The 26,612-nt window shown below is 43.6% G+C and overlaps 1 protein-coding gene across 1 annotated transcript; it reads left to right on the forward strand.

Annotated features, from left to right (window-relative positions):
* Nucleotides 1–11,117: 11,117 nt before the first annotated feature.
* LOC136482443 (growth-regulating factor 8-like) lies at nucleotides 11,118–14,259 on the forward strand. Its single transcript, XM_066479653.1, has 4 exons — nucleotides 11,118–11,452; nucleotides 11,992–12,195; nucleotides 12,687–12,996; nucleotides 13,531–14,259. The coding sequence occupies exons 1-4, from the start codon at nucleotides 11,416–11,418 to the stop codon at nucleotides 13,982–13,984; spliced, it is 1,005 nt and encodes a 334-aa protein (XP_066335750.1). The 5' UTR covers nucleotides 11,118–11,415; the 3' UTR covers nucleotides 13,985–14,259.
* Nucleotides 14,260–26,612: the final 12,353 nt, after the last annotated feature.

Below are 26,612 nucleotides of genomic sequence, written 5' to 3' on the forward strand. Positions count from 1 at the left end.
ATTACCATGACCTAACTTAAATTGCCTCTGCAAAACACATGTTAGTCATAGTAATCTCATGTTGTCATTAATCACCGAAACCCAACTAGGGGCCTAGATGATTTCAATCTCCCCCTTTTTGGTGATTGATGACAACACAACCTCGAGTATGTGCAAGAGAAGATTGAGGTTTTCAACATGCTTAGTTCATATAAGCTTTTGACAATAAGAACAAGAACAAAACAAAAGGTTAGACAAGCTTATACGATCCAAGCCAACATGGTGTACTCAAAAGATATGAAATAAGCATGAGTACATAAAGTAACGCTCATTTGAATCAGACTAAAACGTGGAAGCAAAGCAAATGAGCATAAACAAGTGACATGTCATTAATATAACAATGTAGAGCACACATGTCACATAAGACTCACGATCACACAAGTACGATATAGCTGATATGCAGCAAGGTAAGAAGGTAAACATGTATGCATGAAGTATCACACAAAAGAATTAAATCCCATCTCAATCAAATCCCATCTCACACACTCCCCTAGATCTAACATATTCGGTCCCTCTCCCCCTTCGGCGTCAAGCACCAAAAACTAAGGGTCAGACGATGGGGCTAGAGCAGACGAGTCGGGCGCTGAAGTGCGATGAGAGATCAGGAACTAAGCTGAATCACCCTCTGACCCTAAGCTCTGAGCGGTTTGACCCTCTATCGCTAGAAGTGAAGGTGAAGTGATCTGGGTCTGCTCAGTAACTGGCATGGCCTGTGACTCTGGAGGTGTCACTGTAGGAAGTGGAGCCACATCTGATGCTGTCGCTGTCGCTGAAACCTCAAGTGTAGGAGTGACTGTCTGAGGTGGCTCAGACGATGCAACAGACGATGGAATCATCTTGGTAGTCCTAGTAACTAGAGCAGCTATGGTAGGGATAGGGTCTTAGAGCTCTAGAGGTGTAGGCTACCCTGTAAGCTCACTGGAGGTAGCGCTGAAACTCCTAGAGACTAGGGTGTCCATCACTAACATTGAAGAACTCTGAGACGGAGTGAAGCCCATAATAATAGAAATAAAGTGAGGACCCTGAGCTATCCCTGGTGAAGCAAACCATTGAGACACTAGCTCTATAGGTGAGGCAAATTGAGGAGCTGGCTATCTCTAACTCGGAAGTCCACTGGGCTATACAACTGGAGTCACAGGAGTTGTGGTGGCAGGCTAGCCTATCTGAAATGTAGACTGCTAAGGATCAACCCCAATAGTAGTGAATACATGCTGCATGAAGCTGAGTAACTGATGTTGAATCATACGCTACTGCTATTGCATGGCCTGCTGTTGTCGTTGAAACTCATCTTGTCGTGCCTGAACCTGAGCAAGTGCAGTTGCGGTCTCCTGTGCTTGGTGTGCCTAGTCCTACCTCATCCGCTCAAATATAGCTAGAAGTGTCGGGTCTATCTATGGTGGCTGTGGTGGAGCTGAGCTAGAGTCACTGGCCTCTCTGTCATGTGGATGAGGTGCCATCTGCGGAATCAGCTAATACTCATAGTCTGAGCTATCACTCGAGTTGCTCTCGACCTCATCTTCTTGCTGTGCATCAAGCTGCTCCTCCTCTGTCTCTACGATGCCCCTAATGATCTCATCCTACTGAGCTGCTGTCTCTAGTACCTCTGGGCGATGACTCGGCTAGCGAGGTGCCCTTGCATGACTTTGATGTAGCATCTGGCTCATGTCATACTATGGAAACTCAGTAGTAGCACCTGTCCACTCTGCTATTGTCTCTAGGTACTTGTGTGAAACTGCCTTTTGGAGTAAGAAAGTGATCCAATGAGCATAAGGCAGCTGGCGGTGACCTCTAAAGCCCTCTGCTAGTGTGTCCTCTATCTCTGAAAGCATCACATCCCAAATATCAAAGATAGTCTGAGACACCAGGTAATGCACTAGCCACAGCTAAATTTGAGTCAGAACCTCGTGGTAGCCCATCCTCGGAAGCAGAGTCCTCCTCATAATAGCATCAAGAAGCTGAGCTATAGGTGTAAGATCACGTGGTGTCCTGCTCGACCCCTCACCAAATGACTCTATGAAGCATGGTCTAACAAGATCTGTAGGTGGCACAAGTCCACCGTGAGGGCACCTCGGAGGCTCTATCTATCCATAGCATACCTTGTGAAGATGAATAGGTGACTCTAGAATCCTTAGTATCTCTCTGACCCTCGAGCTCTAGAACCTGTCGTCACACCCTCAAAAAGCAAAATGAATAAACTTGTGTCTCGGGTCAAACCACAAGGAGGAGTAGAACTCACAGACCCAAGATGGAACATATCGACTAGTCCGTCCAAGGAGATCTGACAAGCCTGGTAGATAAGTGAGGTGAGGATGGATCTGCTCTCCTACAGTTGCAACTAGAGACTCTAAGGAGCAGACCCATTGAGATCTGAAGGCAACACCGCTATTTTGATATGCACTATAGAAGTCCTCCTACAACTCAATGTAGAAGTGCTCTGAGGCACACTCATCCCACCTCGGCGGAAACCAATCCTCAAACTGTACGAACCATAGCTACTGCACCTGTCTAGCTATGGCTGCTCTCAGGTCAAGGTGAACCACCGGAGGTGGACCCTATGGTCTGGGAGGTGGACAAGAGCCTGCCTTTGTGTCTAGGGCCTCGGTGACACCTAAGTGCATGTGCGACCGGAGCATCTAAGCTGTGGCTATGCTGCCTGCTCTGCCTCCTCAACCTGCTCTCCCTGTTGAGTGTTCTTTGTCTGCTCTGTCGACTATGTTTGCTGCTCAGTCACCCCCTAAGTCTGACTCTCCTTAGCATGAGAGACCTCTAGAGCGTCCTCTAAAGAGACACACCGTCCTCCAAGCATGATAGTCCTGGGTGGACTAACAAGACTAGCCTCAATTCTCTAGACGGTAGCCCTCTGAGTTGGTGACAACTGATCGACTATGCGAATGCCACAGCCAGATCCACCTCTCTCATCTCGCTCTGCAGCGGCTTTCACTATTGCTGCTCTCTCTGCCACAATATCATCTCTCTTTTGCTTCTTCTTTGTAGTCTTTTTGCATTTCCATTTTCTGAGCAGTCAGGTGAGGCGAAGGCCTTGGATCCTCATCGCTGGGACCACCCCTGGCATTCTTGCAATGAGCCATCTCTGAAGCTAACAAGAATCACTGCCACTGATAAGGAACAACTGCCAACTGACACTCATGAGGCTTGGCCTCAATCTGTACTCGTAGGCTTGGCCCCGAGTTCACTGACAACTGCCAAAACAACCATAAGAGCACTGACTCACTGCATGATGGAATAGGTAGGAAATATAAATAATCACTATATTCATCTAGAGGTGAGAAACCCTAAGAAGCAAGCAGTAGATGAGAAATTGAAATCGATAGCTTGCTACCTGATGAAATCCGATGATCCAGCGACCGACAAGCAAAGGAGAGGATGATGGGGCACCACTCGAGATTGGCAAGGTTACGCCTAGGGCTAGGGTTGCTGGCGCCTGGATAGAAAGCTCGATGACGTAGAGTAGACCGGCGATGGAGCACCTCATGGTGATGCTCGTGAAGAAGTCAATGACAGCCACGGCGGCGCAGGCACGATGGCGCGGGCAAGGCGGCACGGACACTGCGGTGCGAGCACGGTGCGGTGGTAGTGCGGCAGAGCTCGGCTGTGCGAGGTAGGCGCGATGACCTAGGAACGAATAAGGTGAAGACAAAGGGAAAACAATTTATGGTGGCCCCCATGTGATAGACAAGAAAAAGGAATTTTAGATCCACTCGGATTCATTTGACCGGACGCACCAGTGGCAACGACCGGACACTGCCACCTGGAGTCAAGTCATGACTGGACGCATCTGGTGCCTCAAGATCAGATGCACCACAGAGTCCGATCGATCCTGACATCTTCTTTGTTTGACTGGACACAGGGCCATCTTCACACCGGACGCTGGAGGAACACTGTTCATCATCCGGTCACCATTTTTCAGCAAATCTTCAAAGTTCCTTTGTGCTGCCTTTTCCCAATCAAGTCCCAACTTCAATAAGACACAAATAAAAACCAATTGGGACTGATGTGAGAGACCTCTCTCAAGCCCTCAAATTTTTCAAAGTATTTTGCCCTCAAATTTTTAATAAAAGGGGTGAGGAGCACCATGTGACCATACAAGAGGGTTTTATGACCAATAGGAGCTTCAAATGCTCTCCCTATTTGTGGATAAACACAGCGGGTGCTCAAAAGATAACTGAAAAGAAACGACAAAGCAACACACATGCACAAGCAATGCAATGCTTGAAAGTAAGTCTAGTTGCTTGTCAAGTTTGATCAGGTTAAGCTTCTTCACACGCTTTTCGACGGTTATCTTAACCATGTTAGACAAGTCCTAAGAGTATTACAAAAAATTAAACATGTTTTATATTACAATGCAATGCAAGGGACAACACAAGCTCATTTTTTAGTAAAGTTACTAAAGTCAAGCACATTGAGCTCATTCCTCAACCGACAAAATGTAGCCTCATCTAGCGGTTTAGTGAAGATAACCACCAATTGATCCTCAGTCCTTACACCTTCTAGTGATATATTATTTTTAGCAACATGATCTCTAAGAAAATGATGGTGGATATCTATGTGCTTGGTGTGAGAGTGTTGAACTGCATTATTATCAAGCTTTACCGCACTCTCATTGTCACACAAGAGAGGTACCTTTTCTAGAACTACACCATAGTCTAGAAGAGTTTGCTTCATGTAAAGAATTTGTGCACAACAAGCACCCACGGCAATGTACTCCGCCTCGATGGTGGACAATGCCACACTATTTTACTTCTTGGAGGACCAAGACACTAGTGATCTACTAAGCAAATGGCACCCTCCGGATGTTCTTTTTCTATCAATTTTGCAACCGGCATAATCTAAATAGGAATAGCCAACTAGTTGGAATCTAGCTCCTTTGGGATACCAAAGACCAATGCTTGGTGTGTGTTTAAGGTACCTAAGGATTCTTTTAATGGCAACCATTTGAGCCTCCTTAGGATTAGCTTGAAATCTAGCACACATACACACACTAAACATGATGTTGGGTCTAGATGTGGTCAAATATAATAAACTACCAATCATAGAACGGTAGAGAGTTTGATCAACCGATTTACCTCCCTCATCTAGGTCGAGATGTCCATTAGATGGCATTGGTGTCTTGATTGGCTTACATTCATCCATTTTGAACCTCTTGAGAAGGTCCTTGGTATATTTTTCTTGAGAGATAAAAATCCCCTCTCTCATTTGCTTGACTTGAAAACAAAGAAAGAATGTAAGCTCTCCAATCATAGACATCTCGAACTCCTTTGACATCAATTTACCAAACTCTTTGCAATAGTCTTCATTTGATGAGCCAAATATGATATCATCAACATATACTTGACAAATGAAGATCTCTCCATCAAGCTTTTTGGTGAATAGTGTGGTATCGACCTTCCCAATAGTGAAGCCCTTCTCAATGAGGAAATCCTGAAGGCGCTCATACCAAACTCTTGGGGCTTGCTTAAGCCCATATAGCGCCTTAGACAACCTATAGACATGATTAGGATATCTAGGGTCTTCAAACCCGAGAGGTTGATCAACATAGACTAGTTCATTTATGAAACCATTTAAAAATGCACTTTTAACATCCATTTGATATAATTTCATTTCATGATGGGATGCATAAGCAAGAATGATACGAATGGCTTCAAGTCTTGCAACCGGTGCAAAGGTCTCTCCAAAATCCAACCCTTCAACTTGGAAGAACCCCTTCGCAACTAGCCTTGCCTTGTTCCTAACAAGGATGCCTTGATCATCTTGTTTGTTGCGGAACACACACTTTGTTCCAATGACTCTTGCATCTTGTGATTGCTCTTCAAGTGTCCAAACTTTATTTCGGGTGAAGTTGTTCAACTCTTCATACATGGCATTTATCCAATCCAGATCTTGAAGAGCTTCTTCTATATTTATAGGCTCAATGCAAGAAACAAACGAGTGATGTTCAATAAATGAAGCAAGTTTTTTAGAGCGAGTCATTACACCCTTTGAAGGACTCCCTATGATGAGATCTTGTGGATGTGCTTGTAGTAGGGATTAATTTCTTCTATCAACCACTTGAGGGGGAGGTTGTGGAGCATCAACATTTTGAGCTTGTGCCACCATTTGATTATGGGAGACATGAGTATCTTCATTTTCTACTCTCCCATCTTTATCATCATCTTGTGACACATTTGATGAAGAGGGTGGATCAATCACTTATACATCATCTTCATCATCTTTGGGCTTGATGTCTCCAACCGGAATGTTCTTCGTTGCCTCCCTCAATGGTTCATCACCTACATCATCAAGATTCTCATGTGCTCCATGAGAGCTATTAGATTCATCAAATTCCACATCATATGTTTCTTCAACCAAGCCGGTGGCATAATTAAATACTCGATATGCTTTGGACTTTGATGAGTAACCAACAAGAAATCCAATATCACAATGTCTTTGGAACTTTCCTAGGTGTTGCCGCTTCTTGTAGATGTAACATTTGCAACCAAACACCAGGAAGAATGATACGTCCGGCTTCTTCCCATTGAGCAACTCATAAGGGGTCATGCCAAGAAACTTTTAAAGAAATAGGCGATTGGATGCATAACATGCGGTATTGATAGCTTCCGCCCATAGAGCTTCGGGTGTATTGTACTCATCAATCATTGTTCTTGCAAGTGTGATAAGTGTCTAGTTCTTTCTCTCTACTACACCATTTTGTTGAGGAGTGTATGTTGTGGAGACCTCATGCTTGATCCCTACTTTATCACAATATGCTTCAATGTTTGTGTTGTCAAATTCTTTTCTATTGTCACTTCTTATCGTCTTGAGCTTCACTTCAAATTCATTTTGTGCTCTCTTGGCAAACTTCTTGAAACATGCGGCCACTTCGGTCTTGTCATGAAGGAAGAACACCAAAGTATATCTAGAGTAGTCATCAACTATCACAAGACAATAGAGATTGCCCCCCCCCCAAACTCTTGTAAGTTATTGGTCCAAAAAGATCCATGTGAAGAAGCTCTAGCACTCTTGTTGTTGACATGTAAGCTTTTGTTGTATGAGTGTTTGCAACTTGCTTGCTAGCTTGACATGCACTACAAAGCTTGTCCTTCTCAAATTTCACATCCTTCAAACCTCTCACCAATTTATTTTTCATTAGCTTCTTGAGTGAGCTCATCCCAACATGTGCAAGTTTTCTATGCCATAGCCACCCAAATGATGTTTTGGTGAATAAGCATGTCTTCAAGGTTGCATCTTCGTAGGTGAAATCCACTAGATATAGGTTGTTGTATCTAAAACCGTTGAATATAACTTGATCATCATCTTTCTTTGACACAACCACTTCCTTCTCGGTAAACAAACATTGAAAGCCAAGATCACACAATTGATCAACGGATAGCAAGTTGAAACTCAATGAAGCAATATATAGCATATTTGATATTGAATGATCATTTGATATTACAACTTTGCCCAATCCTTGAACTTGGCCCTTTGAATTATCACCAAATGTAATCCTTTCTTGACCATCTACTTCTTCATCTAGTGAGGTGAACATACAAGGATCACCGGTCATATGTTGAGTGCAACCACTATCAATAACCCAATGACTTCCACCGGTCTTGTAATTCACCTACACACAAGAGATCAAGCTTGTTGTTTAGGGACCCAAACTTGATGAGGGCCCTTGACTTTCTCAACTAGTGACTTTGCAACCTAAATTTGCTTAGGCCTATTCTTGTTGGGTGAACCTAAGAACATGACTTTCATTTTTCCACTCGAATCCTTTCTAAGCATGTAGTGAGCATTGAAGGCAAAGGGTTTAACATGCTTGGGCAAAGGTTGTGGTGGTGGAGTTTGACACTTATGAGCAAAGTGACCTTCTTATCCACACTCAAAATATATCTTTGGCTTAGGCTTTGACTTGTATTGTTGTTGATGTTGAGCTTGAGCTTTCTTCTCTTGATTTGCCAAGTATCTAATACCACTTCTATCCATCTTCATCATTGTGTTCATGAGTAGCTCACTTTGGAGATATTGGCATCTTGTGAACTTGCTCAAACCGGTCTTGAGATGTTCTTTCTCCAACTTGAGCTTCTTGTTTTCTTCTCTAAGTTCATCATGATTTTTCTCCATCTTGAGTCTCTTGTTCTCTTCTTTAAGCATCTCATTCTCAAGAGCTATATCATAATCATTGTCAAGATTCTCTATCACAATTGTGTTGGTGGTTGATAGCTTTTCAAGATCTTTCTTGAGCTTTTCATTCTCATTCTTGAGCTTGACATAATCATCATAGTTGTCAGACTCAACCACTTTCTTGCCTTTGCTACTAGAACCTTGCTCAATGCTCTCAACAATCAAGTCATCACATGATGTAGCTATATCAATCTTAACAACATTGTTAGTAGCATCATGTGGCTTATTGAATAATAACTCATGAGAAAGAACAAGATTGTCATGATTAATCTTGAGATTTGTGTACTCTTCTTTTAGCAAATTGTAACTAGTGGTGAGCTCATTATGTATCCCCTCAAGTTTATCATGTTTTTCTCTGAGCTCCTTTTTAGAGGATTTTAGCTCCTTGAGTTTGGATGACACAATTTTATTTTCTTCTCTAAGCTCAACACTAGCTTTTTTGGCTATGTCATACTTTGCTAAGAGTGAGTCCTTCTCAAATTCTAGCTTTTCATTGTTAGCTCTTGTCTTTCTAATGATTTTAGTGTATTGGTTTAGCAATTTGACAAGATCATCATAAGAAGGTGATTCAAATTCTTCATCACTATCACTACCACTTTTATCATTGCTAGCAGTATCATCACCACTACTATCATCATCATTTTGTACCTTTCGTTTACCCTTGGCCATAAGGCATATGTGTGTAGAGGATGACGACGGTAGTGTTGGTGAAAATAGTGAAGAATCAATCACAAGAGCGGCCATCTTCTCGTTCTCATTCTCACTTTCATCATCGGATGAGCCACTTGATGATTTAATATCCATGAGCCAATCACCAACAATGTATGCCTTGCCATTCTTCTTCTTCTTATGAAATTTCTTCTTCTTGCCATCCTTCTTATTGTATGGCTTGTTCTTCTTCTCATCATTATTTTCATCACTTGAGTCATCTTTCTTGACCTTGTACTTCTTCTTGTACTTGTCTTTCTTAGGTTTGGGGCATTGATGAGCTAGATGATCAAGTTCTCCATAATTATAGCAATCCATTTCGGAGATGTGCTTCCTTCTATTACTAGTGAAGAATTTCTTCTTCTTGCCATCAAACTTGACACCATTCTTGTTTAGCTTCTTGAGCATCTTGACAGTTCTTCTCACCATGAGAGCAAGACTTGCATCATCAATCTCATCATCACTTGAGCTATCATGATCAACTCTTGCTTTGCCCCTCTTCTCTTGGCTAGCCTTGAATGCCAAATCTTTCTTCTTGGTGGAAGAAGAGCCATCTTGTGGAGTGATGTGCATGTATATCTCATGTGTATTGATCTTTCCTAATATTTGAGTAGGTGTAGCGGTGGAAAGATCACCTTGATGAAGCACCGTCACAATATACCCATATTTGTCAATGGGGAGGACACTCAAGATCTTTCTTACAACATTGGAGGGTTGTATTTGTGTGAGTCCAAGCCCATTGATTTCCTCTACAAGAATATTCAAGCGTGAATATATCTCATTGGTACTTTCTCTAGGAAGCATCTCAAATGAATTAAGCTTTTTCATCACAAGGTGGTAGTGTTCGTCACGCTCACTCTTGGTTCCATCATGGAGCGCACAAATGTCCGACCATAGTGCATGGGCGTCTTTGTGGTTCTACACATAGTTAAAGACATCCTTACAAAGGCCTCTAAAGAGGGTGTTTCTAGCCTTTGCATTCCACTTCTCATAGTTAACCTCATCGCCTTGAAGGTTGATGGGATCCTTAGGTTTTGGGAAGCCTTGTGAGGTGGCTCTAAGAACTCCAACATCTAAAGCCTCTAGGTATGCCTCCATGCGAATTTTCTAATAAGGAAATTCATCTCCCTCAAAGATAGGAGGAGGTTCATCCCCGTGGGACATCTTGCTCTAGGCGGTTAAGCCTAATTTAGGGAGCATGAGGCTCCGATACCAATTGAAAGGATCAAGATGCCCAAGAGGGGGGGTGAATTGGGCTAATTCTAAAATTTTTGCAATAATTAAGCCCTACACTTAGCCCATTTCACCCCTTATGTCTAAAATGTGTTTCTATTGTTCTTCCGTATAAAAGTTTTGCACCCTACATTCTAATCCAACTCTAGCATGGCAATTCTAGGATGTAAAGACATGAAATGAATTGCTCAAATGTAAATGCTCAAAATAAAGAGAGGGAAAGGAACACGGCGATGTTTTTCTAAGGTATCGGAGAGTCATCACTCCCCACTAGTCCTCGTTGGAGCACCCACGCAAGGGTGTAGCTCCCCCTTGATCCGCGTAAGGATCAAGTGCTCTCTACGGGCTAATTCTTTGACACTCCGTCGAGGTGAATTGCCCACAACCACTCACAAAAGTGACTTGGGTCATCCACAAGCTCCGTCGAGGATCAAGTGCACGTGTACTGTAGCAAAGCGGGGGGGAAGCCGGAAAAAACGGCTTCTCCGGCTTCGATGAACAGTGCCGATGTCAGTGAGAGGGGAGGAGAGGAGAGAGAAAACCGGCTTTTTGTACTGTAGCAACACTGTTGCACACTGTAGCGTTTTGTTTTTATTGGGTAATAATTGTCCCATCGTTGACTAATTAGACTCAAAACGTTCGTCTCGCAGAGTACAACCAAACTGTGTAATTAGTTTTTGATTTCGTCAACATTTAGTACTCCATACATATACCGCAAGTTTGATGTGATAGGGAATCTTCTTTTTGCATAGTGTCAAAATCTGTAAAATGAGGGAACTAAACAAGGCCTAGAACTCTTTCATTTCCTGGTAACCCAAGTACCCAAATCTAGGGCCGTTTCAGGATTATTAGAGGAAAAGAGTGTGGAAACAAAAGTACTGCTACCAGGTCTATCAGCAGCCCCATTTTGTGGTAGGCCAAGCTACTCATTTTGTTCTCTTGTCCGAAACAGGGGTGCGCATTTCAATTGCTCGCTTGCTTCCTCCGTTCCCCCACCTCCTCCCCTCCCCTGCTCTGCTCCCCCGAAGCAGCAAGCCAGCCTGCCTGGTGCGCCCCACACGCCGCACCCGCACCCGCAGCCATCACCCACCTCCGCCGCTGCCCACCATGAATCCGATCCGCCAGCACGGCATCCTCCCCAATCCTCCTTCGTGACTGCCTGCCCCCCGCGATGTGTTCCTAGGTCCGCCGCCGCAGCCGCCCTCTTGCCCGTTCCACGGATCCGCTACCGCCGCCCGCTCCGGTGGGGCGCAGATGCTGAGCTTTTCCTCCTCCTCCAATGGCGCAGCAGGTGACTGAGATGTTGCAGATCTTTTCCTTTTTCCTCTTCTTTTTTCTTTTTCTTTTCGGGTTTTCCCGTGGGGAAGATACTGTTGCATCTGTGGGGGCTGCAGTGTTCTGTCTGAGCTGAGCTGACCCGACCCCAGCTGTGATTGATTGCTTGCTCATGGGTCACGGCCGGCCATGGCCATGGCATCCCTCACTTCCTCTGCAAAAGCCAACGCCTTTGGGGTCTTGTCACGGGCAAAAGACGGGCATGTACATTATTATTCCCCTCCCTTTTGCTTTCGCAAGCCCCCGAGTATGTGTCCTCTGCCCCCCTAAAGATGCAATCTTTATCCTCTTTGTGCACATACCTCACCCGCGAAAAAGCTAAAGGGGTCACTGATTGGTGCTGGCTGCTTCCTTAAATCTTGCATGTGTGGGAACTAGGAGGCCATTGGTCACGGGCACTGTTTTCCCCCTACTGTTCCTGCTTCCTGTGTCCTCACCATCCCAGATTCCCAGTATTTGTTCTTTGTTATTACTGATGCTGTTCTTGTGATGAAGGGTTGGGTCTGTGCTCAGGTGCCAGCAAGATGCAGAGTGTGTTGTCGAGGGTGAGGGGGCCTTTCACTCCCACGCAGTGGATGGAGCTGGAGCACCAGGCCCTGATCTACAAGCACTTCGCGGTCAATGCCCCTGTGCCGTCAAACTTGCTCCTCCCTATCAAAAGAAGCCTCAATCCATGGAGTAGCCTTGGCTCCAGCTCATGTAACTAGTCCTCTCTAACTTTCCTCTATTGTTGTCAATACCTGAATATAAGAATAGTGAAAGTAAGACATAAAACTGAGCAAGTAAAATGGTCAGCTAGGTGTAGATTTACTGTAAATCCAGTGCTCTGTTTCTTGTTTTGGCTTTATCTAGGATACGTGTGTTGTCATCGGTTCGTTTCAATAAGGCACATTGGAAATTTACAAGTCTGGGCATAATAATAACAGTCTCAATGATTTACTAGTGTTGGAAACATGATTTTTTTTAGATATAAAGCACTTGTTGCATTGGGATCTAGTTGTTCCTTATCTTTTCTGGAACAAGATGAAGAGTTGTCATCATTAGTCTGTAAGTCTGTTGCATCTTCAGATGCAAACCTGGCCACTTGATGATGCTCTGAAGTTTTTACTGTTGTTGGGCTAGTGTCATTAAAACACATTTGGGGGGTTCTTTATTGCATTCTTATTTGTAATGGGGAATCTATTTTTCAGTAGGATGGGCACCATTTCGTTCTGGCTCTGGTGACGCAGAACCAGGAAGATGCCGCCGCACAGATGGCAAGAAGTGGCGGTGCTCTAGGGATGCTGTTGGGGACCAAAAATACTGTGAGCGACACATAAAACGTGGTTGCCACCGTTCAAGAAAGCATGTGGAAGGCCAAAAGGCGACACCCACCATTGCAGATCCAACCATGGTTGTTTCTGGTGGTTCATTGTTGTACAGCCATGCTGTGGCTTGGCAGCAGCAGGGCAAAAGCTTAGCTGCTAATATGACTGATCCGTTCTCACTAGTGTCCAACAGGTGAAGTCACCTGATTACTATACTCTTTTCTGCCACTTAAGTTTTTGATTGATTATTTTCTCAACATAAATGTCATCTATGGTTGATACATGTGCCAGTCTAGCATTCAGGATTCAGGACATACCAAAACATTCAAAATGTTATATCTTTAGACATTTGAATTTTGTCCACATCCATTCATAATTAAACATTTCGATCTTGATTTCTTTGAATTGATCAGTGATTTCTTCATGTAGCCTGCCATTGACGCATTCCATCTTTTATACCCGTGCTCATTCCTATATATGAGGTTTATTATTTTTGTCTGTTAAAACAACTATGGTATGCAACTAAGCATGTACAAAGTAAGGCTGTAGGAAGCACTATAAATAACTGGGAAGATATGGTACGTATGCCTGTACGAACTTTAGAGATAGCTGAATTGTAGAATTCATGATACACTTCAAATTTTGACGACTTATTATACTCAACAGTGATGGAAAAACAGGACAGTTCTTTCTTCCATGAACTTGAGATGTTGACTCTGGTTTGCAGGAATTTGCTGGATAAACAGAATATAGGCGACCAGTTCTCTGTATCCACTTCCATGGATTCCTTTGACTTCTCAGCGTCACATTCTTCCCCAAACCATGACAAAGTAGCATTTTCACCGGTGGAGATACAGCATGAACATGATCAGCTGTATCTTGTGCATGGAGCAGGCAGTTCAGCAGAACACGTTAACAAGTCTCAGGATGGTCAGCTACTGGTCTCCAGGGAAACAATTGATGATGGACCTCTAGGTGAGGTTTTCAAACGCAAGAGTTGCCAGTCAGCATCTGCGGACATCTTAACTGACCAATGGACTTCAACTTGTGAGTTGCATTCTCCAACCGGAATCCTACAAATGTCTAGTAGCAACACAGTGCCAGTAGAGAACCACACAAGTAACAATAGCTATCTCATGGCGAGGATGGTGAATTCTCAGACGGTCCCAACACTCCACTAAGTGTTCATCAGGCTGGTCATGTTAGGACCACAAATAACTGAAACCATGTTATTGTCATGAGTTTGCTGATACTAGGTTTTCAGTCTAGAGTCTTGTAATTTCTGTTTTAGTTGTTATATGTTCACGTTATGTTTTTGACGCAAATGTGTTCACGTTATGTTGCCTTTAATTTTCGGTTCAGGTGGGTGTACTAATAATTTATTTCCTTCTTCCCTGTAAAGGATTTGAATTCCAATCTGAGATTGGGTATTCATGTGGGTTTCCTAACATGGAGGTATTATGCATATTGCGCACTTCTGGTTTCCATTGAAGTAAGATTCCTTTAAATTGTAGAAGCTGTATTTTGTTCAGGCTTTTCAAGTGCTATACTTGTGCTTGATACAAATCTAGCTTGAGCTCTATTGCGAAGGTGATACAGAGCCAATTCTTGTATCCTGCAGCACATCCTGTTACTAATTATTTCCAACGTTTAACTTCTTGAAGATAAAATAAAAATCTCTGTATTGCAGGTTACATAAAAATCTTGTGTTAAAATAGATCCAGTAATCTGTAGTTTATAACTAGTTTCACATCAAGTGTGGGTGAGTGTGTACCTGGTAAAACAACCACCAATTCTTCCTTTGCAAGCCGGCAGCAGAAGTCCATATCATTTTTTATGCCTTGCAGGCAGGAGAGATCCAGTTTCACCTGTTGAAATTCACATGCCCATTAGCAAATGTCATTATGTCTTACAACATGGACCATGATGTATGTAGTTATTCACAAAGCATTACAAAGATGGAACACACTCAGGTTTACTAGGGCAAGTGATGCGACTGATCCCCTTCAGCTTCCTAGTATATATCTCCGGACTGTCTTAGAACCTCAATGGTTTTGTCGAAGAATTCTTCTTTTGTGTTATAGTGAGTTGTGTAATTGCTCCCTGACAAACATATATAATTTGTGGAAGAGCTGATCATTCTGCATAATCTCTGAAGAAAATGACATGGCTGTTTTAGTAACCTGGACAAAAGTTGCAGGATCAGATGAGATGTCAAGGCAACGCTTGACTCTGTCCACTACCTGGAAAATGAAAAAAATGATGAAGCATTGTAGGAGTGTAATTTCTGTAGTTTATTTAAGCTTCATACAATCCCAAAACCTGAAGAACTGAACAGGTTTGTCATTTCATCTGACATGTACTTTGTTTTGAATGAACTGTAAATTTATCAGAACTTCTGCTATTGATTATGCTATTATACATGTGCAAGCATTATGTGTGCGAAGAACCTTAGTTTTGCAGAATATGGACTGCTGTGATATGTCTGGGATTAGATATCTGTGAACTGCTGTGGTATCTGTTACTACTTACTATGCATGTATGTTGTCAAGTGTGAGCTGCAGGAAAAGCAGGTTCTGGATGCCGAGATTTCACACTACCCCTGTCTGAAAACTGACAGCGATAGAATAAGGCCCTCTTTGGCCCAGCTCCTGAGTGCTCCGGCTCCTCCTCCGTAACACTGTAGCAACACTGTTTGGGCACTGTAGTCTAAGCCCTCTACTTGAGTGAAACCTTGAGCAACTAATCTTGCCTTGTATCTTGTCACCACGCCATTCTCATCTTGCTTGTTGCGGAAGACCCACTTGGTGCTAATGATATTGGTGTTGGGTCTCTCCACCAAGGTCCATACTTGATTTCTTTCGAAATTGTTGAGCTCGTCTTGCATGGCCATCACCCAATCTGGATCACCAAGTGCTTGCTCAACCTTAAGAGGTTCCAAAGAGGAAACAAACGAGTAATATTGGCAAAAGTTTGCTAAATGTGAACGAGTTGTTACCCCCTTTCGAAGACTCCCAAGGATGTTATCAACGGGATGATCCCGTTGTATTGTTTGCCTTAGCCTTAGATGATCAATGGCCTCTTGTCCATCTTCTGGATCTTCATTATCTTTTTGCTCAAATATGGGTTGTAGGTTCTGTCCTTGAATTGGAGTTGGACTTGCTGCTACTATCAGAGGGAGTGCGACGCTGCCGCTCTACTGATTTGTGGCAGGGGTCTGCTCCCCCTCAACATCAGGTACGTCAGTGGAACTTTGTCCATCAGCAGCTTGAGAAACCTCTACTTTAGTGACTTCGTCTTCTTGTGGTCTTATATCACCAATAGCCAATTGCTTGATTGCTTCACATGGTGGATCCTCCTTTCCTATAACACTTGAATTAACTTGCTTCACTTGAGAGCCATTAGATTCATCGAATGTCACATCAACCGCTATTTCAACTCTCCCGGAGGTTTTATTGAAAACACGATAGGCATGCTCATTTGATCCATAACCAAGAAGAAAACCTTCATGAACTCAAGGTGCAAACTTAGAGGTTTTGGGTTTCTTATTAAGTATGAAACACTTGCACCCAAACACTCTAAAGTAGGTGACCTTTGTTTGTTACCGGTTAGAAGCTCATATGAAGTTTTCTTCAACTTCTTGTGTAGGTAGATGCGGTTGATGGCATGGCAAGCAGTGTTGACGGCTTTGCACCAAAAGAGGTCCGACGTCTTGTACTCATCTAGCATTTTCCTTGCCATGTCAATTAGTGTACGATTCTTTCTCTCTACTACACCATTTTGTTGAGGGGTGTATAGAGTTGAGAACTCATGCTTGATGCCTTCTTCATCATGAAACTTTTCAACTTGGATGTTCTTGAATTCGGTCCCATTGTCGCTTCTCATTTTCTTGATGGGGAGACTGAACTCCTTTTGAGCTCTTCTAACAAAAGTCTTCACTTTGTCTTTGTCTCTAACTTGACACTTATCAAACAAGAAAAATACCCAAGTGAAACGGGAATAATCATCAACAATAACAAGACCATATTTGTTACCCCCGATACTTAGGTAGGTGACCGGTCCAAAGAGATCCATGTGTATGAGCTCCAATGGTTGCGTCGTGGTCATGATGCTCTTTGGTGGGTGAGGTACGCCAACTTGCTTTCTGGCTTGACAAGCGCTATATATCCTATCTTTCTCAAAGTGAACATTAGTTAGCCCAAGGATGTGTTCGTCCTTTTGAAGTTTGGCCAAGTTCCTCATCCCAACAAGGGCTAGTCGGCGATGCCAAAGCCACCCCATGCTAGATTTTGCCACTAAACAAGTCTCAAGACTAGCTTTACTTTTGTTGAAATCAACTAGGTAAAACTTGTTCCTTAAATGACCCGTAAAGACAATAGAGGAATCCTCCCTTCTAAAGACTTCCACACCCTTATCCGTAAAGAGACAATTAAAGCCCATCTCGCATAATTGAGAGACGGACAACAAATTGTAACCTAACGAATCAACGTGTAAAACATTTGTAATTAAATACTCAAGGGTTATAGCAACTTTACCGAGACCAATCACATGCCCCTTGGAGTTGTCTCCAAATAGAATATTTTCATTTGAGTCCATCTTCGGGGTATATGATGAGAACATACTCCTTTCTCCGGTCATAAGATTTGTACATTCACTATCAAGCATCCAACTTGACCCACCGGAGGAGTATGCCTGCAAAACAGATTTAGTTGTTTGATTTAGGTCCCCAATTAGACTTAGGGCCTTGCAGGTTAGTCACAAGAAATTTAGGAATCCAAATAGAAATGTTCTTATATGTGTTGGCTTCCTTTCTAATAGATTTGACAACCATTTTTTCACTGCTGTTGTTCCTTAAAACAAAACACGAAATCAAGCTTTGTCGAGGTGGTTGAAACTTTGGTTGGTAGGCATACTTGTTCATAGTGCCCCACACTGATTCCTTTGGCTTTTGCTGAACCTATTTCTGCTGGGACACCTTCTTCTTGGGCTTAGTTTGATCAGGAGCAGAATTGGTAGCCTTCCTAATTTTGCGGGGAGCGGCACAACCGGCCATCACTGTGGCACTGCCACGGTGCGGCACTGCCGCTCTGGACTGCGGTACTGCCACTGCCTGTGCAGGCTGATCTGTACCAACTCTTTCTTTCCTCTCAAACTTGACACACTCATAGCCATTTATGATCTTTCTTCCATTTGTCTTGGCTCCTGCAGTGTGCCTAAGCCCATGCTTGATTGAGGGGTGTCTCCCTTGCTTGAATTGAGGCACTTTTGATCTCATTGAGTGTAGCAATTTCTATTCTCATTGCCTCCATGTTTGCAAGGTTAGTGGAATAAGCATTCAAATCAATATTATAATATTTTCCACAACCTTGACTAGTGGAGGTAGTAAAGGCATCCTTTGCCTTAGAGGAATGTGAGTTGCTATCCCAAAGAATGTTATATTGCAGCTCAAGTTCTTTGTGCTTTTTATCTAAGTCACAATACTTTTTCTTGAGAGCAATATTTTCTTTCTTTGTGATAGCATGGTCCCCTTGCTCTTTGGCCAAGGCCTTGCGTAAGGATTCCACCTCATTTCTCTCTAATGCAAGAGCTTCCTTGCTAGTAATGTAGAGATCCTCTTGTTGGATAAGAGTTTCCTCTCTAGATTCTTGCTCGGCTTGGACACTCTCTAAGTCCTCCATTAGTTTAGTGATGAATAGTTTAGTCTTTCCATCTAAGTTCTTAGTTAATTTATCAATTTCTTCATCACTAGATTCATTATCACTAGAGCTATCACTAATATCACTACTAGAGATATCACTAGGAGGTGGAGGTGGAGGAGCTTTGGCCTTGAATTTAGATTTTACCTTCTCACCATTTCTATAAGACAAATGTGTGGGGAGTAGTTGTCATCATCAGACATGTTGGTGAAGAGTCTTGGTGAAGAAGATGGCTCATGGATAGCAATGGTTGCAACTTTCTCATCTTCTTCACTTGATCTTTCAATAGATGAATCCCATTCATGCCCAATGTGAGCTTCTCCCTTGTTTTTGTTACTCTTTTCTCCGGTCGGCCTTGTCCTCCTTCACTTTCTTATACTTGTTTTCCTTGATCTCATGTGGGCACTTGGCAATGAAGTGATCGGTGCTTCCACAATTGTATCGTGTCCTCTTCTTCTTGTTTGGAAACTTTCTCTTTACTACCTTGTACCCTTGCTTTTTGAACCCTTTATGAAACCTCTTCATAAAGAGAGCAACATCATCCACTTTCTCATATTGGTCATCATCATGTTCACTCTCACTAGAGGATGAGGTGGTCACTACTCTGTCTTGAACTTGCTTGATTGCTTTGGGCTTTCTAATTGAAGCTTGCTTGTTGATCTTGGACTTGCTAGTAGAGCCTTGCTTGCTTGATTTGTTGGCCTTGATAGCTACATCCATGTTGATTGTGATGCCTTCTAGCTTTGCTTCTAATTCTCCAAGCTTCTTCCTCTCATTTGCTTCTTCTCTTTGCATGTCAAAGGTCAAGATCCTCCCAAGTACATCATTTGGTGTGAAGTACTCAAACTTCTTCTTGTCTCTAATTAGAGTTACTACGGTCTCATTGGTGAATAAGCTTCCAACATAATCTTGACAACTTTATGATCATCTAGCTCATCACAACCATAGCCTCTAATCTTGCCCACCATGGTTATCAACCTATCCAATATCTCTTGTGGCCCTTCTCCTTCCAAGATAACAAATCGGTTGAGCTTGGACATCAATAAATCAATTCTTGCCTTTCTCACTTTGTCAACCCCTTCATGTGCAAGATGCAAAGTATCCCAAATTTGCTTGGCAACATCCACACAAATCACTCTATTGTACTCATCACCATCTAAGGCACTAAGTAGCACACTAGTAGCTTGACCATTGAGGTGGATGATTCTCATTTCTTCCATGGTTGGATTCTTGGGATCAACCGGTGGCTCAAATCCATTGCAAACAACCTCCCAAATGACGGGATGAAGACCTATAAGATAGGCTCTCATCAAGTGCTTCCACTTGGCAAAGTTAGTCCCATCGAAATGAGGTAACTTGCCCGCGGGCACATTGATGAAAGACTTGCGATCATGGTTAGTCATAGTGTCGGTATAGAAAGTGATCAACTAGTGAATATTTGTAGTTTTGCCGTACGTTGTGATCGAAGGTAGCCTAACACTCAATGACACAGGGTTTATACTGGTTCAAGCAACGTGCCCTACGTCATGTTTGGGTCGGTTAGTGACTTTATTCCTGAGCCCAGGTGCTCGAAGTTCGCAGTGGGGTTACAAATGAGAAGGAGGAAGAAGGGGTGTGTAAGAGGTTCGGTCGGCTCTAGTCGGAAGGGCTAAGAGCGACAGGAGCTCCGCTATGAGCTAAGTGTTCAGGCGTGTGCTTGGGGTTCGAACCCGATGGTTCTGTGGTTCTTAGCTAGTGAACTTGATCAATGTTGGTTCAACCAAAAGACCCTCCTTCGTTGGAGGGAGCGCATCTCCTTTTATAGATAAAGGGGATGGCTTTACAAGTGAGAGGGTGAGGGTACGTATGCTACTGGGCTTTGTTGCCCCATGCCAGTGGGTACAAGATAATGGTAGGCACCCACAACACTATTGATGTCACTGTAGAATGTCAGAAGCATGTGGGAGGTTGCGTTGCCTTCTTCTGGAATGGCAGATGTTGGTACCTGCAAATACTGCTGATGCCTAGAGGCATGTGAGAAGTTTCACCACGTTCACCCGGTACGGTAAATCCCGGCGCCCACAACACTATTGATGCTCAGAGGCATGTGGGGGGCCTTACCATATGGGAGTTAATGGCGCCCACAATACTATAGAGGGAAATGTCGGCGCCTTCAATACTATTTATGTCAGGGCGGTTGCAGAGTACTGTTCCTACAGGCGTACAGGGTATGGTCCCTGGTATCGTGGGTTGACTTGTGCACCCTGGCTTGCTTTCTCCACTTGTCCCCTAGTCCTTTCCGAGCGGGCGTCCTTGGTCGGATGGCCCCAGTCGGCTCTGGTTGTGCTAGTCAGAGAAGAGCGGTGAGCAGGGTTTCTGCGAACCCCAGTCGGAGATGCGGGGTCTAAGTCAGAAGTAGTGCTTGGGCCAGGCCTTCCGATCAGAGAGGCCGTCCGGAGGCGGCTGGAGTCCGAAGTGAGGGCTCCGGTCGGAGAGGTGGGCCGAAGTAGTCAACGAGCGGGCGCTGTTCCTCTTCGGCCAGACCTTCCGGTCGGTGACTGGACCGCCCTTTTCGACCTATTTGTTTTAGACTCTTGGGCCAGCCCATGAGTTGCGTGCTGTCTATTTGGGCCGAGCCCTGGCGTGGAAGCCGGTCCCCGAGGGACCCCAGGTTTATGAACCCGACACATAGACATAGAAGAATAGTTAAAGGATACGACGACATATTTGTTTTTTTCATTCTTCTTGCCCTTTCCTTTCTTGTCCTTCTTGCTATGCACTTGGTAGGACTCATCATCATCACCATCTTCAGAGCTGCTAGATAGCTCACTTGAAGATGCATTGGAGGCTTTTGCTTCTTGTTCCTTCTTTCTTGCTTCTCATCTTTTTCTTCTAGCTTCTCTCTTGAGTCTTCTTTCTTCTTTTCTTTCTTTCTTCTCTGCTAACCGCTGCTCCTACTCCTTCTTCTCTCTTGCTTCTCTTTTCTCTTTTCTAGCTGCCCTTCTTCTTCTTCTTTCTTCTTCATTTTGAGCTTTTTCCACATCGGTTGCCTCTAGCTACGGGAGCATGAAGTTGGTCGCTGTAGAGGCGCTAAGCTCACTGCTGTCGGTGTCATATAGCCCAACATCCTTTAGATCGACATTGAAGAGCTTCACAACACCAGATCCTCCCCTGGGCTCCATATCTCATGCGGTGAAGTGCACACGAGGTAACCCGCTCTGATACTATTTGTAGGATCTCTAGTATGCCTAGAGGGGGGGTTGAATAGGCGTGTAAAAATTCAACTCAATCCAAAGTCAAATTCACCCATGGCACTTACGCTCTGTGAACGCGGCACTGCTGCATAGCGGCACTGCTACACCAAACAGCGGCACTGCCGCACCTATAGGAGAGATTAGTTCACAGTTCAAAATGTACCCAATGAGATTTAGATCAGGTCAATTGCTTAGCTTCCTGTAGGGTAGTAGATCATAGATTGATAGCTGAAAGTTGTGGAAATACCACACACAAGTACATCGGCCTCAAACCCAAGAAATCACCTCAACCACAATATGTGATGCAAGTAATGTAAATCAAGCACAAGTGACACAATGATTTATCCCGTGGTTCAACTCGCAACCAAGGCTTGCCTACCTCCACGTTGTTGAGGTTAGCCACTAAGGCTTAGGGCTTTCCAACCCTTCCTCATTCTCAAATCAAGAGACTTAACTCTTGAGATGAGTGGTGAGTTTACTAACTTCAAGAGATGGTTACAAACCTCCCGGGGCTGCCACACAAGTTGGTAAGCTCCACGGGCGATGCTCAAGCCAGCTAGGATCCAAGCTCCAAGAGTAACAAACACAACCGCCGACCAAAACATGAACCAAGTGCTCTTTAGAGTTGGAGAATCAATGGAGCTGCTCTCTAATCGAGTTTTGTACCCTTTTCCCTCAAGGATTGATGGGGAAATCAATGAATTTGCTTAAGGGATTGAGGTTAACAAAGAAGGGAGAAAGAGAGAGCTCCTGCTCTGCTTTTTGGCATGTTGAAGTGAGGAAGAATGGCAGAGATAGCCATTGGGGAGGAAGGAAAAGGTATATATATACTCCTAGCCCCCAACGGTCACCGCACCCAAGGGGTTTGGCGAGATAGAGCCCGTAGCCTTGGGGTCGGGCGAGACAGAGCCCGCGGCCTCGAGGTCCGGTGAGATAGAGCCAACAGCCTTGGGGTCGAGCGAGATGGAGCCAGCACCCAAGGGGTCGGGCGAGACGGAGCCAGCACCCATGGGGTCGGGCGAGACGGAGCTAGCACCCAAGGGGTCAGGCGAGACGGAGCCAACACCCAAGGGGTCGGGCGAGACTGATCCTACACCCAAGGGGTCGGGTGAGACCATTTAATACATCTCAAGCCTTCTGGGGAAGTCAGCGTGAGCACTAACTTCCTTGTGCCATGACTCAAGTGCGACAATACTTCTCTTCAAGTGTGATAGTGCCGCACCACGCAGGACAGCAAGGGTAATGGTGAAGTGTAGACTATCTTGGCTGTGAATCTGAGAATGCTTGTGGTTGTTTGAGCACTTGGTAGCACCTATTAGCTTAGGCATTTTGTCCCCTTTTATAGTACGGCTTTTCCTATACTCAAATTCAAGATATAAAAGAATTTAAACCTCCTTTGAGTTTGAAGCCGTCTACATTTGTAATTGGGGACTCCTCCATTTTGTGTAGCATCCTCGAATATAAATTCCCTGCTTATCATCTCGATAAATCTTATTAGTTCTCTAATTGCATGGTCATTATCACCAAAACCTACAATTAGGGCTTGATTGCACTTATACTATATATTGAATAAGATAGTGTTAGTTATGCTATCTTACTTAGTATGATAAGGTAAAACTTGTAAGAATTGAATAAATGGTTTGTAAACTTATGGTTTGTAATACTTCCGCTCTTTAACTCTGATGTAATATTTTTGTATCAACTGTTGTAATACTGCAATGTCTTCTATAATGATCCTGATCGGATGTGAAAAGTGGATGATTCGGGGTTCCCCGAGGACACGTGATAGACTACCAGAATTATCTGGTTCCTGTGCACAACAGTCGAAGGTCTTTAAGACAATGACAGGTGTACGTGGGCCAGCATAATTTAGGCGGGTCTGTTATAGTTGGTATCAGAGCATTGTTACATAGATTATTGCTAGTATTATTGTTTGAAAAACTTCAAAAGAACATAACAAAATAGTTTCATGTTATTTTGAGGAAAATAATGCTTCTGACTTACCTTATGCTTAGGAGCTATGTAAGAGTGGGATAGCATGTAATATATATTGCCCTATGTCTAAAATGAGTGTGCTGGCAGTTCTATGTTAAATTATGAGTTTATGTGAGAGGTTATGTAAATGATGGTACTTATGTAAACTAACTCAATAAAGTTATGTATGGGAAGGGTTTACATTATGCGTTATTCACATTTCAAACTTATTATTCTGTAATGACGCACCTACGCCCAGGTAAGCAAATAAGTTGACCATCAGCTACCTCATGGTCAAATGGTGTTGGTAGCCCTCCCTCCGGAGATGTGATTCCGGATATCTGCTACATGATGTTAAGGGTAGCCCTTTCGCCAGAGGGGTGAATTCGGACGCTTCCCTCAAGAAGTGGCCTACTTGAGGACATTCTATATGGCAACATACAGGGTGTAATCATCTACCATGCAATGGTGGTCATGGTCGCACAGCCGGGGTGTGTTTACCCGTGCATGTTCCGTAAAGCGAAGGTACGGGGAGTGAATACGTGCTAATCACGTATGTAGTGTTAATCGCATGGGCGCCACTTCTATATCAAGTGGTGATGTATGTTGGGGTGGGCTGTGATGCAACGATTTTCTGCAGGTACACTAACTTGCGAGTAAGAGAGTGTTGAGAAACCTTATATTAGTAAGAGTGACTCGTATGTATGTGCCATCATATTTGTTTTATCGTTTTTCTTTTGGTGAGGTCGTTCTGTCAACGTTAGAATCGTTCACGCATCATATCCTCCATATGAAGTTGAAATATAATGATGTTTAAAACTTTCTCCCATTCAAGGAATGACTATTATTTGTTATAGCTATTTTGTCCCAATGAATCTCGTCATGTACTAGGTTTTGCCAATGAACCATCCTTTAATTATCCTTGCCTAATGAGTTCCACATCCTTGGGAATTTCTTGATGCACTTTAATTTTTCCCCGCCTACTAAATATTGAAACCTAGGATTGGTCCTTGAATTCTTGAACCTATGCATGTGTCATGACTTGGTTTCTCCTAACACGACACATGCTATTTCCTTGACTTTGCTAACCTGATATGTGTTGTTTGAGAGATTACTACAATTGTGCTCTATAATGGTGCCATGATCCATGACTTACGGTGCTACACCGAAACCTGGGGTCTCCTATGGACTGCGGCCATAAGGAAATACTACTGGGCGCTCACTGGTATCGAGGTCTATGCTCATGATCCATTCTAGCCCCACAATCAATGTGCTCTCTCTCCTTGGAACCCTATTTTGGAATTCAATCTTTCTTTGTTTCTTCAAAAGTTCCTAAATCCCATATTGGTTGCAACCTTCCTCAATCTCGGTTGTAATCCCGAAACAAACCCTTGTTGCTTTATGAACTTCTTGCAAGTTAATGTGTTTGACACATTTCCTTTTCCATTACTCAACCCAAGGCTTTTGGCACTTCGTAATCTCGGGACGAGATTTCTTTAAGGGGGAAGGATTGTAACATCCCAGATGTTAAAAGTAATTAAAATTTTGATCATGTCATCATCAGGCATAATCATCGTGCATTGTGATCATCATATTGTAGTCGCACCAAATAAAATGAATACATGTTGATTATATTGTGTTTTATATGTTATAATAGTGATTAAGAAACTTTGTGATTTTATATATGTAAAATTTCTTAAACAAATGAACTTTTGCTAAAATAAACTTTGTTGTTCAAAATGTGCTCTGTGAAATAGAAGCAAAGTGGTGAAATGTTTTCAAGTCAAACATGTTTAAATTTGAGCTCAAAGGTTGAATTCAATACTAAATTCCATACTAGCCATTTTTGCCTAAGTCCGTGAAAATCAGTTTTGGAGTTCAATTTTTGAGGATTTAATAAATGAAATTTCATAAATAAAATTGAGTAACTTTGATTCCATGAATTGGTACGAAGTTTGTACTTTGAAATGGTGTTAATGGTTGTGATGTTTGACACCTAATTAGCTACTAATTAATTACCTAACAATGTTTAGTCAAATCTATTTTGAAAAACACTAAAACTGCAGTGTTGGAGATCTCATCAAATTGAACAAGTGATAGTAATGAAGTTTTTCAAGTTTCAACATGGAATTATGAGAAATAGAGGGGTGAAGGGGTTCTGTCAGTTGCTACAGTGACCGTCAGCAGCAGCTTGCTTGCTCATCGTTGCTGTGCGCCCATTGACCGCCCTCGTGCTGCTTCTCGCCCCTGGACGCGCGGCCATCCGCGTGGCTGAGCTCACGTAGCCGCTGGCATGCCTAGACGCTTCGCCCTCGCCTTTTAAAAGCTCCAGCTCCGGCGCCATCCATCCTTTTCCCTCTGTCAGCCGTCGTCGAGCATCCTCTTCGCTGGCCAAAATTCATCGCTCTCGCTTTGTCCCAGTCTAATTCCTCTCGCCCATAGTGTTGCCTTGTTCTTGCGCTTCTGCTGAGCCCGTTCGTGCCATCCAATTCCATCAGAGTCGGCCGGACACCGCCATCTTCCTCGTGGTCGTCCGTAGCACCGCCGCGAGCACCTCGCCGTGGCCAGGCTGCTCTGGTGAGTCTCTCGCTGTGTCGTTTCGTGATTCATCTTTGCCTTGTTGCTGTGATGGTGATAGGCTCCTCCATTTTATCTCTACCATACAGGACACGTCACAACGTCACCGCTACCGCCAGTTCACGCCACTGAATCCGCCATCAACGTCGGCAACCCTCCCCACTTCGTCTCCACCTCAACCGAGCAGTCGTGCGAGATCGTGGTGTCTGGCATGGTAATTTTATCTCTACCGGTCCTTCGTGGTCGGCGTAGCGCTGCCGCTCCACCATGGCTGCCATGGCCGGCGTTGAGCTCGCTGCTGTGCCCTAGCTAGTCAACTGACACCCTAG

Source organism: Miscanthus floridulus, chromosome 9 (genome assembly GCF_019320115.1).
Source record: "Miscanthus floridulus cultivar M001 chromosome 9, ASM1932011v1, whole genome shotgun sequence".
NCBI classification, from domain to species: Eukaryota; Viridiplantae; Streptophyta; class Magnoliopsida; order Poales; family Poaceae; genus Miscanthus; species Miscanthus floridulus.

Coding starts and splice junctions, on each gene's coding strand:
- LOC136482443 (XM_066479653.1), top strand. CDS start 11,416: ATGCTGAGCTTTTCCTCCTCCTCCAATGGCGCAGCAG. Junction 11,453..11,991: donor CTCCTCCAATGGCGCAGCAG/GTGACTGAGATG, acceptor CTTGTGATGAAG/GGTTGGGTCTGTGCTCAGGT. Junction 12,196..12,686: donor TAGCCTTGGCTCCAGCTCAT/GTAACTAGTCCT, acceptor TCTATTTTTCAG/TAGGATGGGCACCATTTCGT.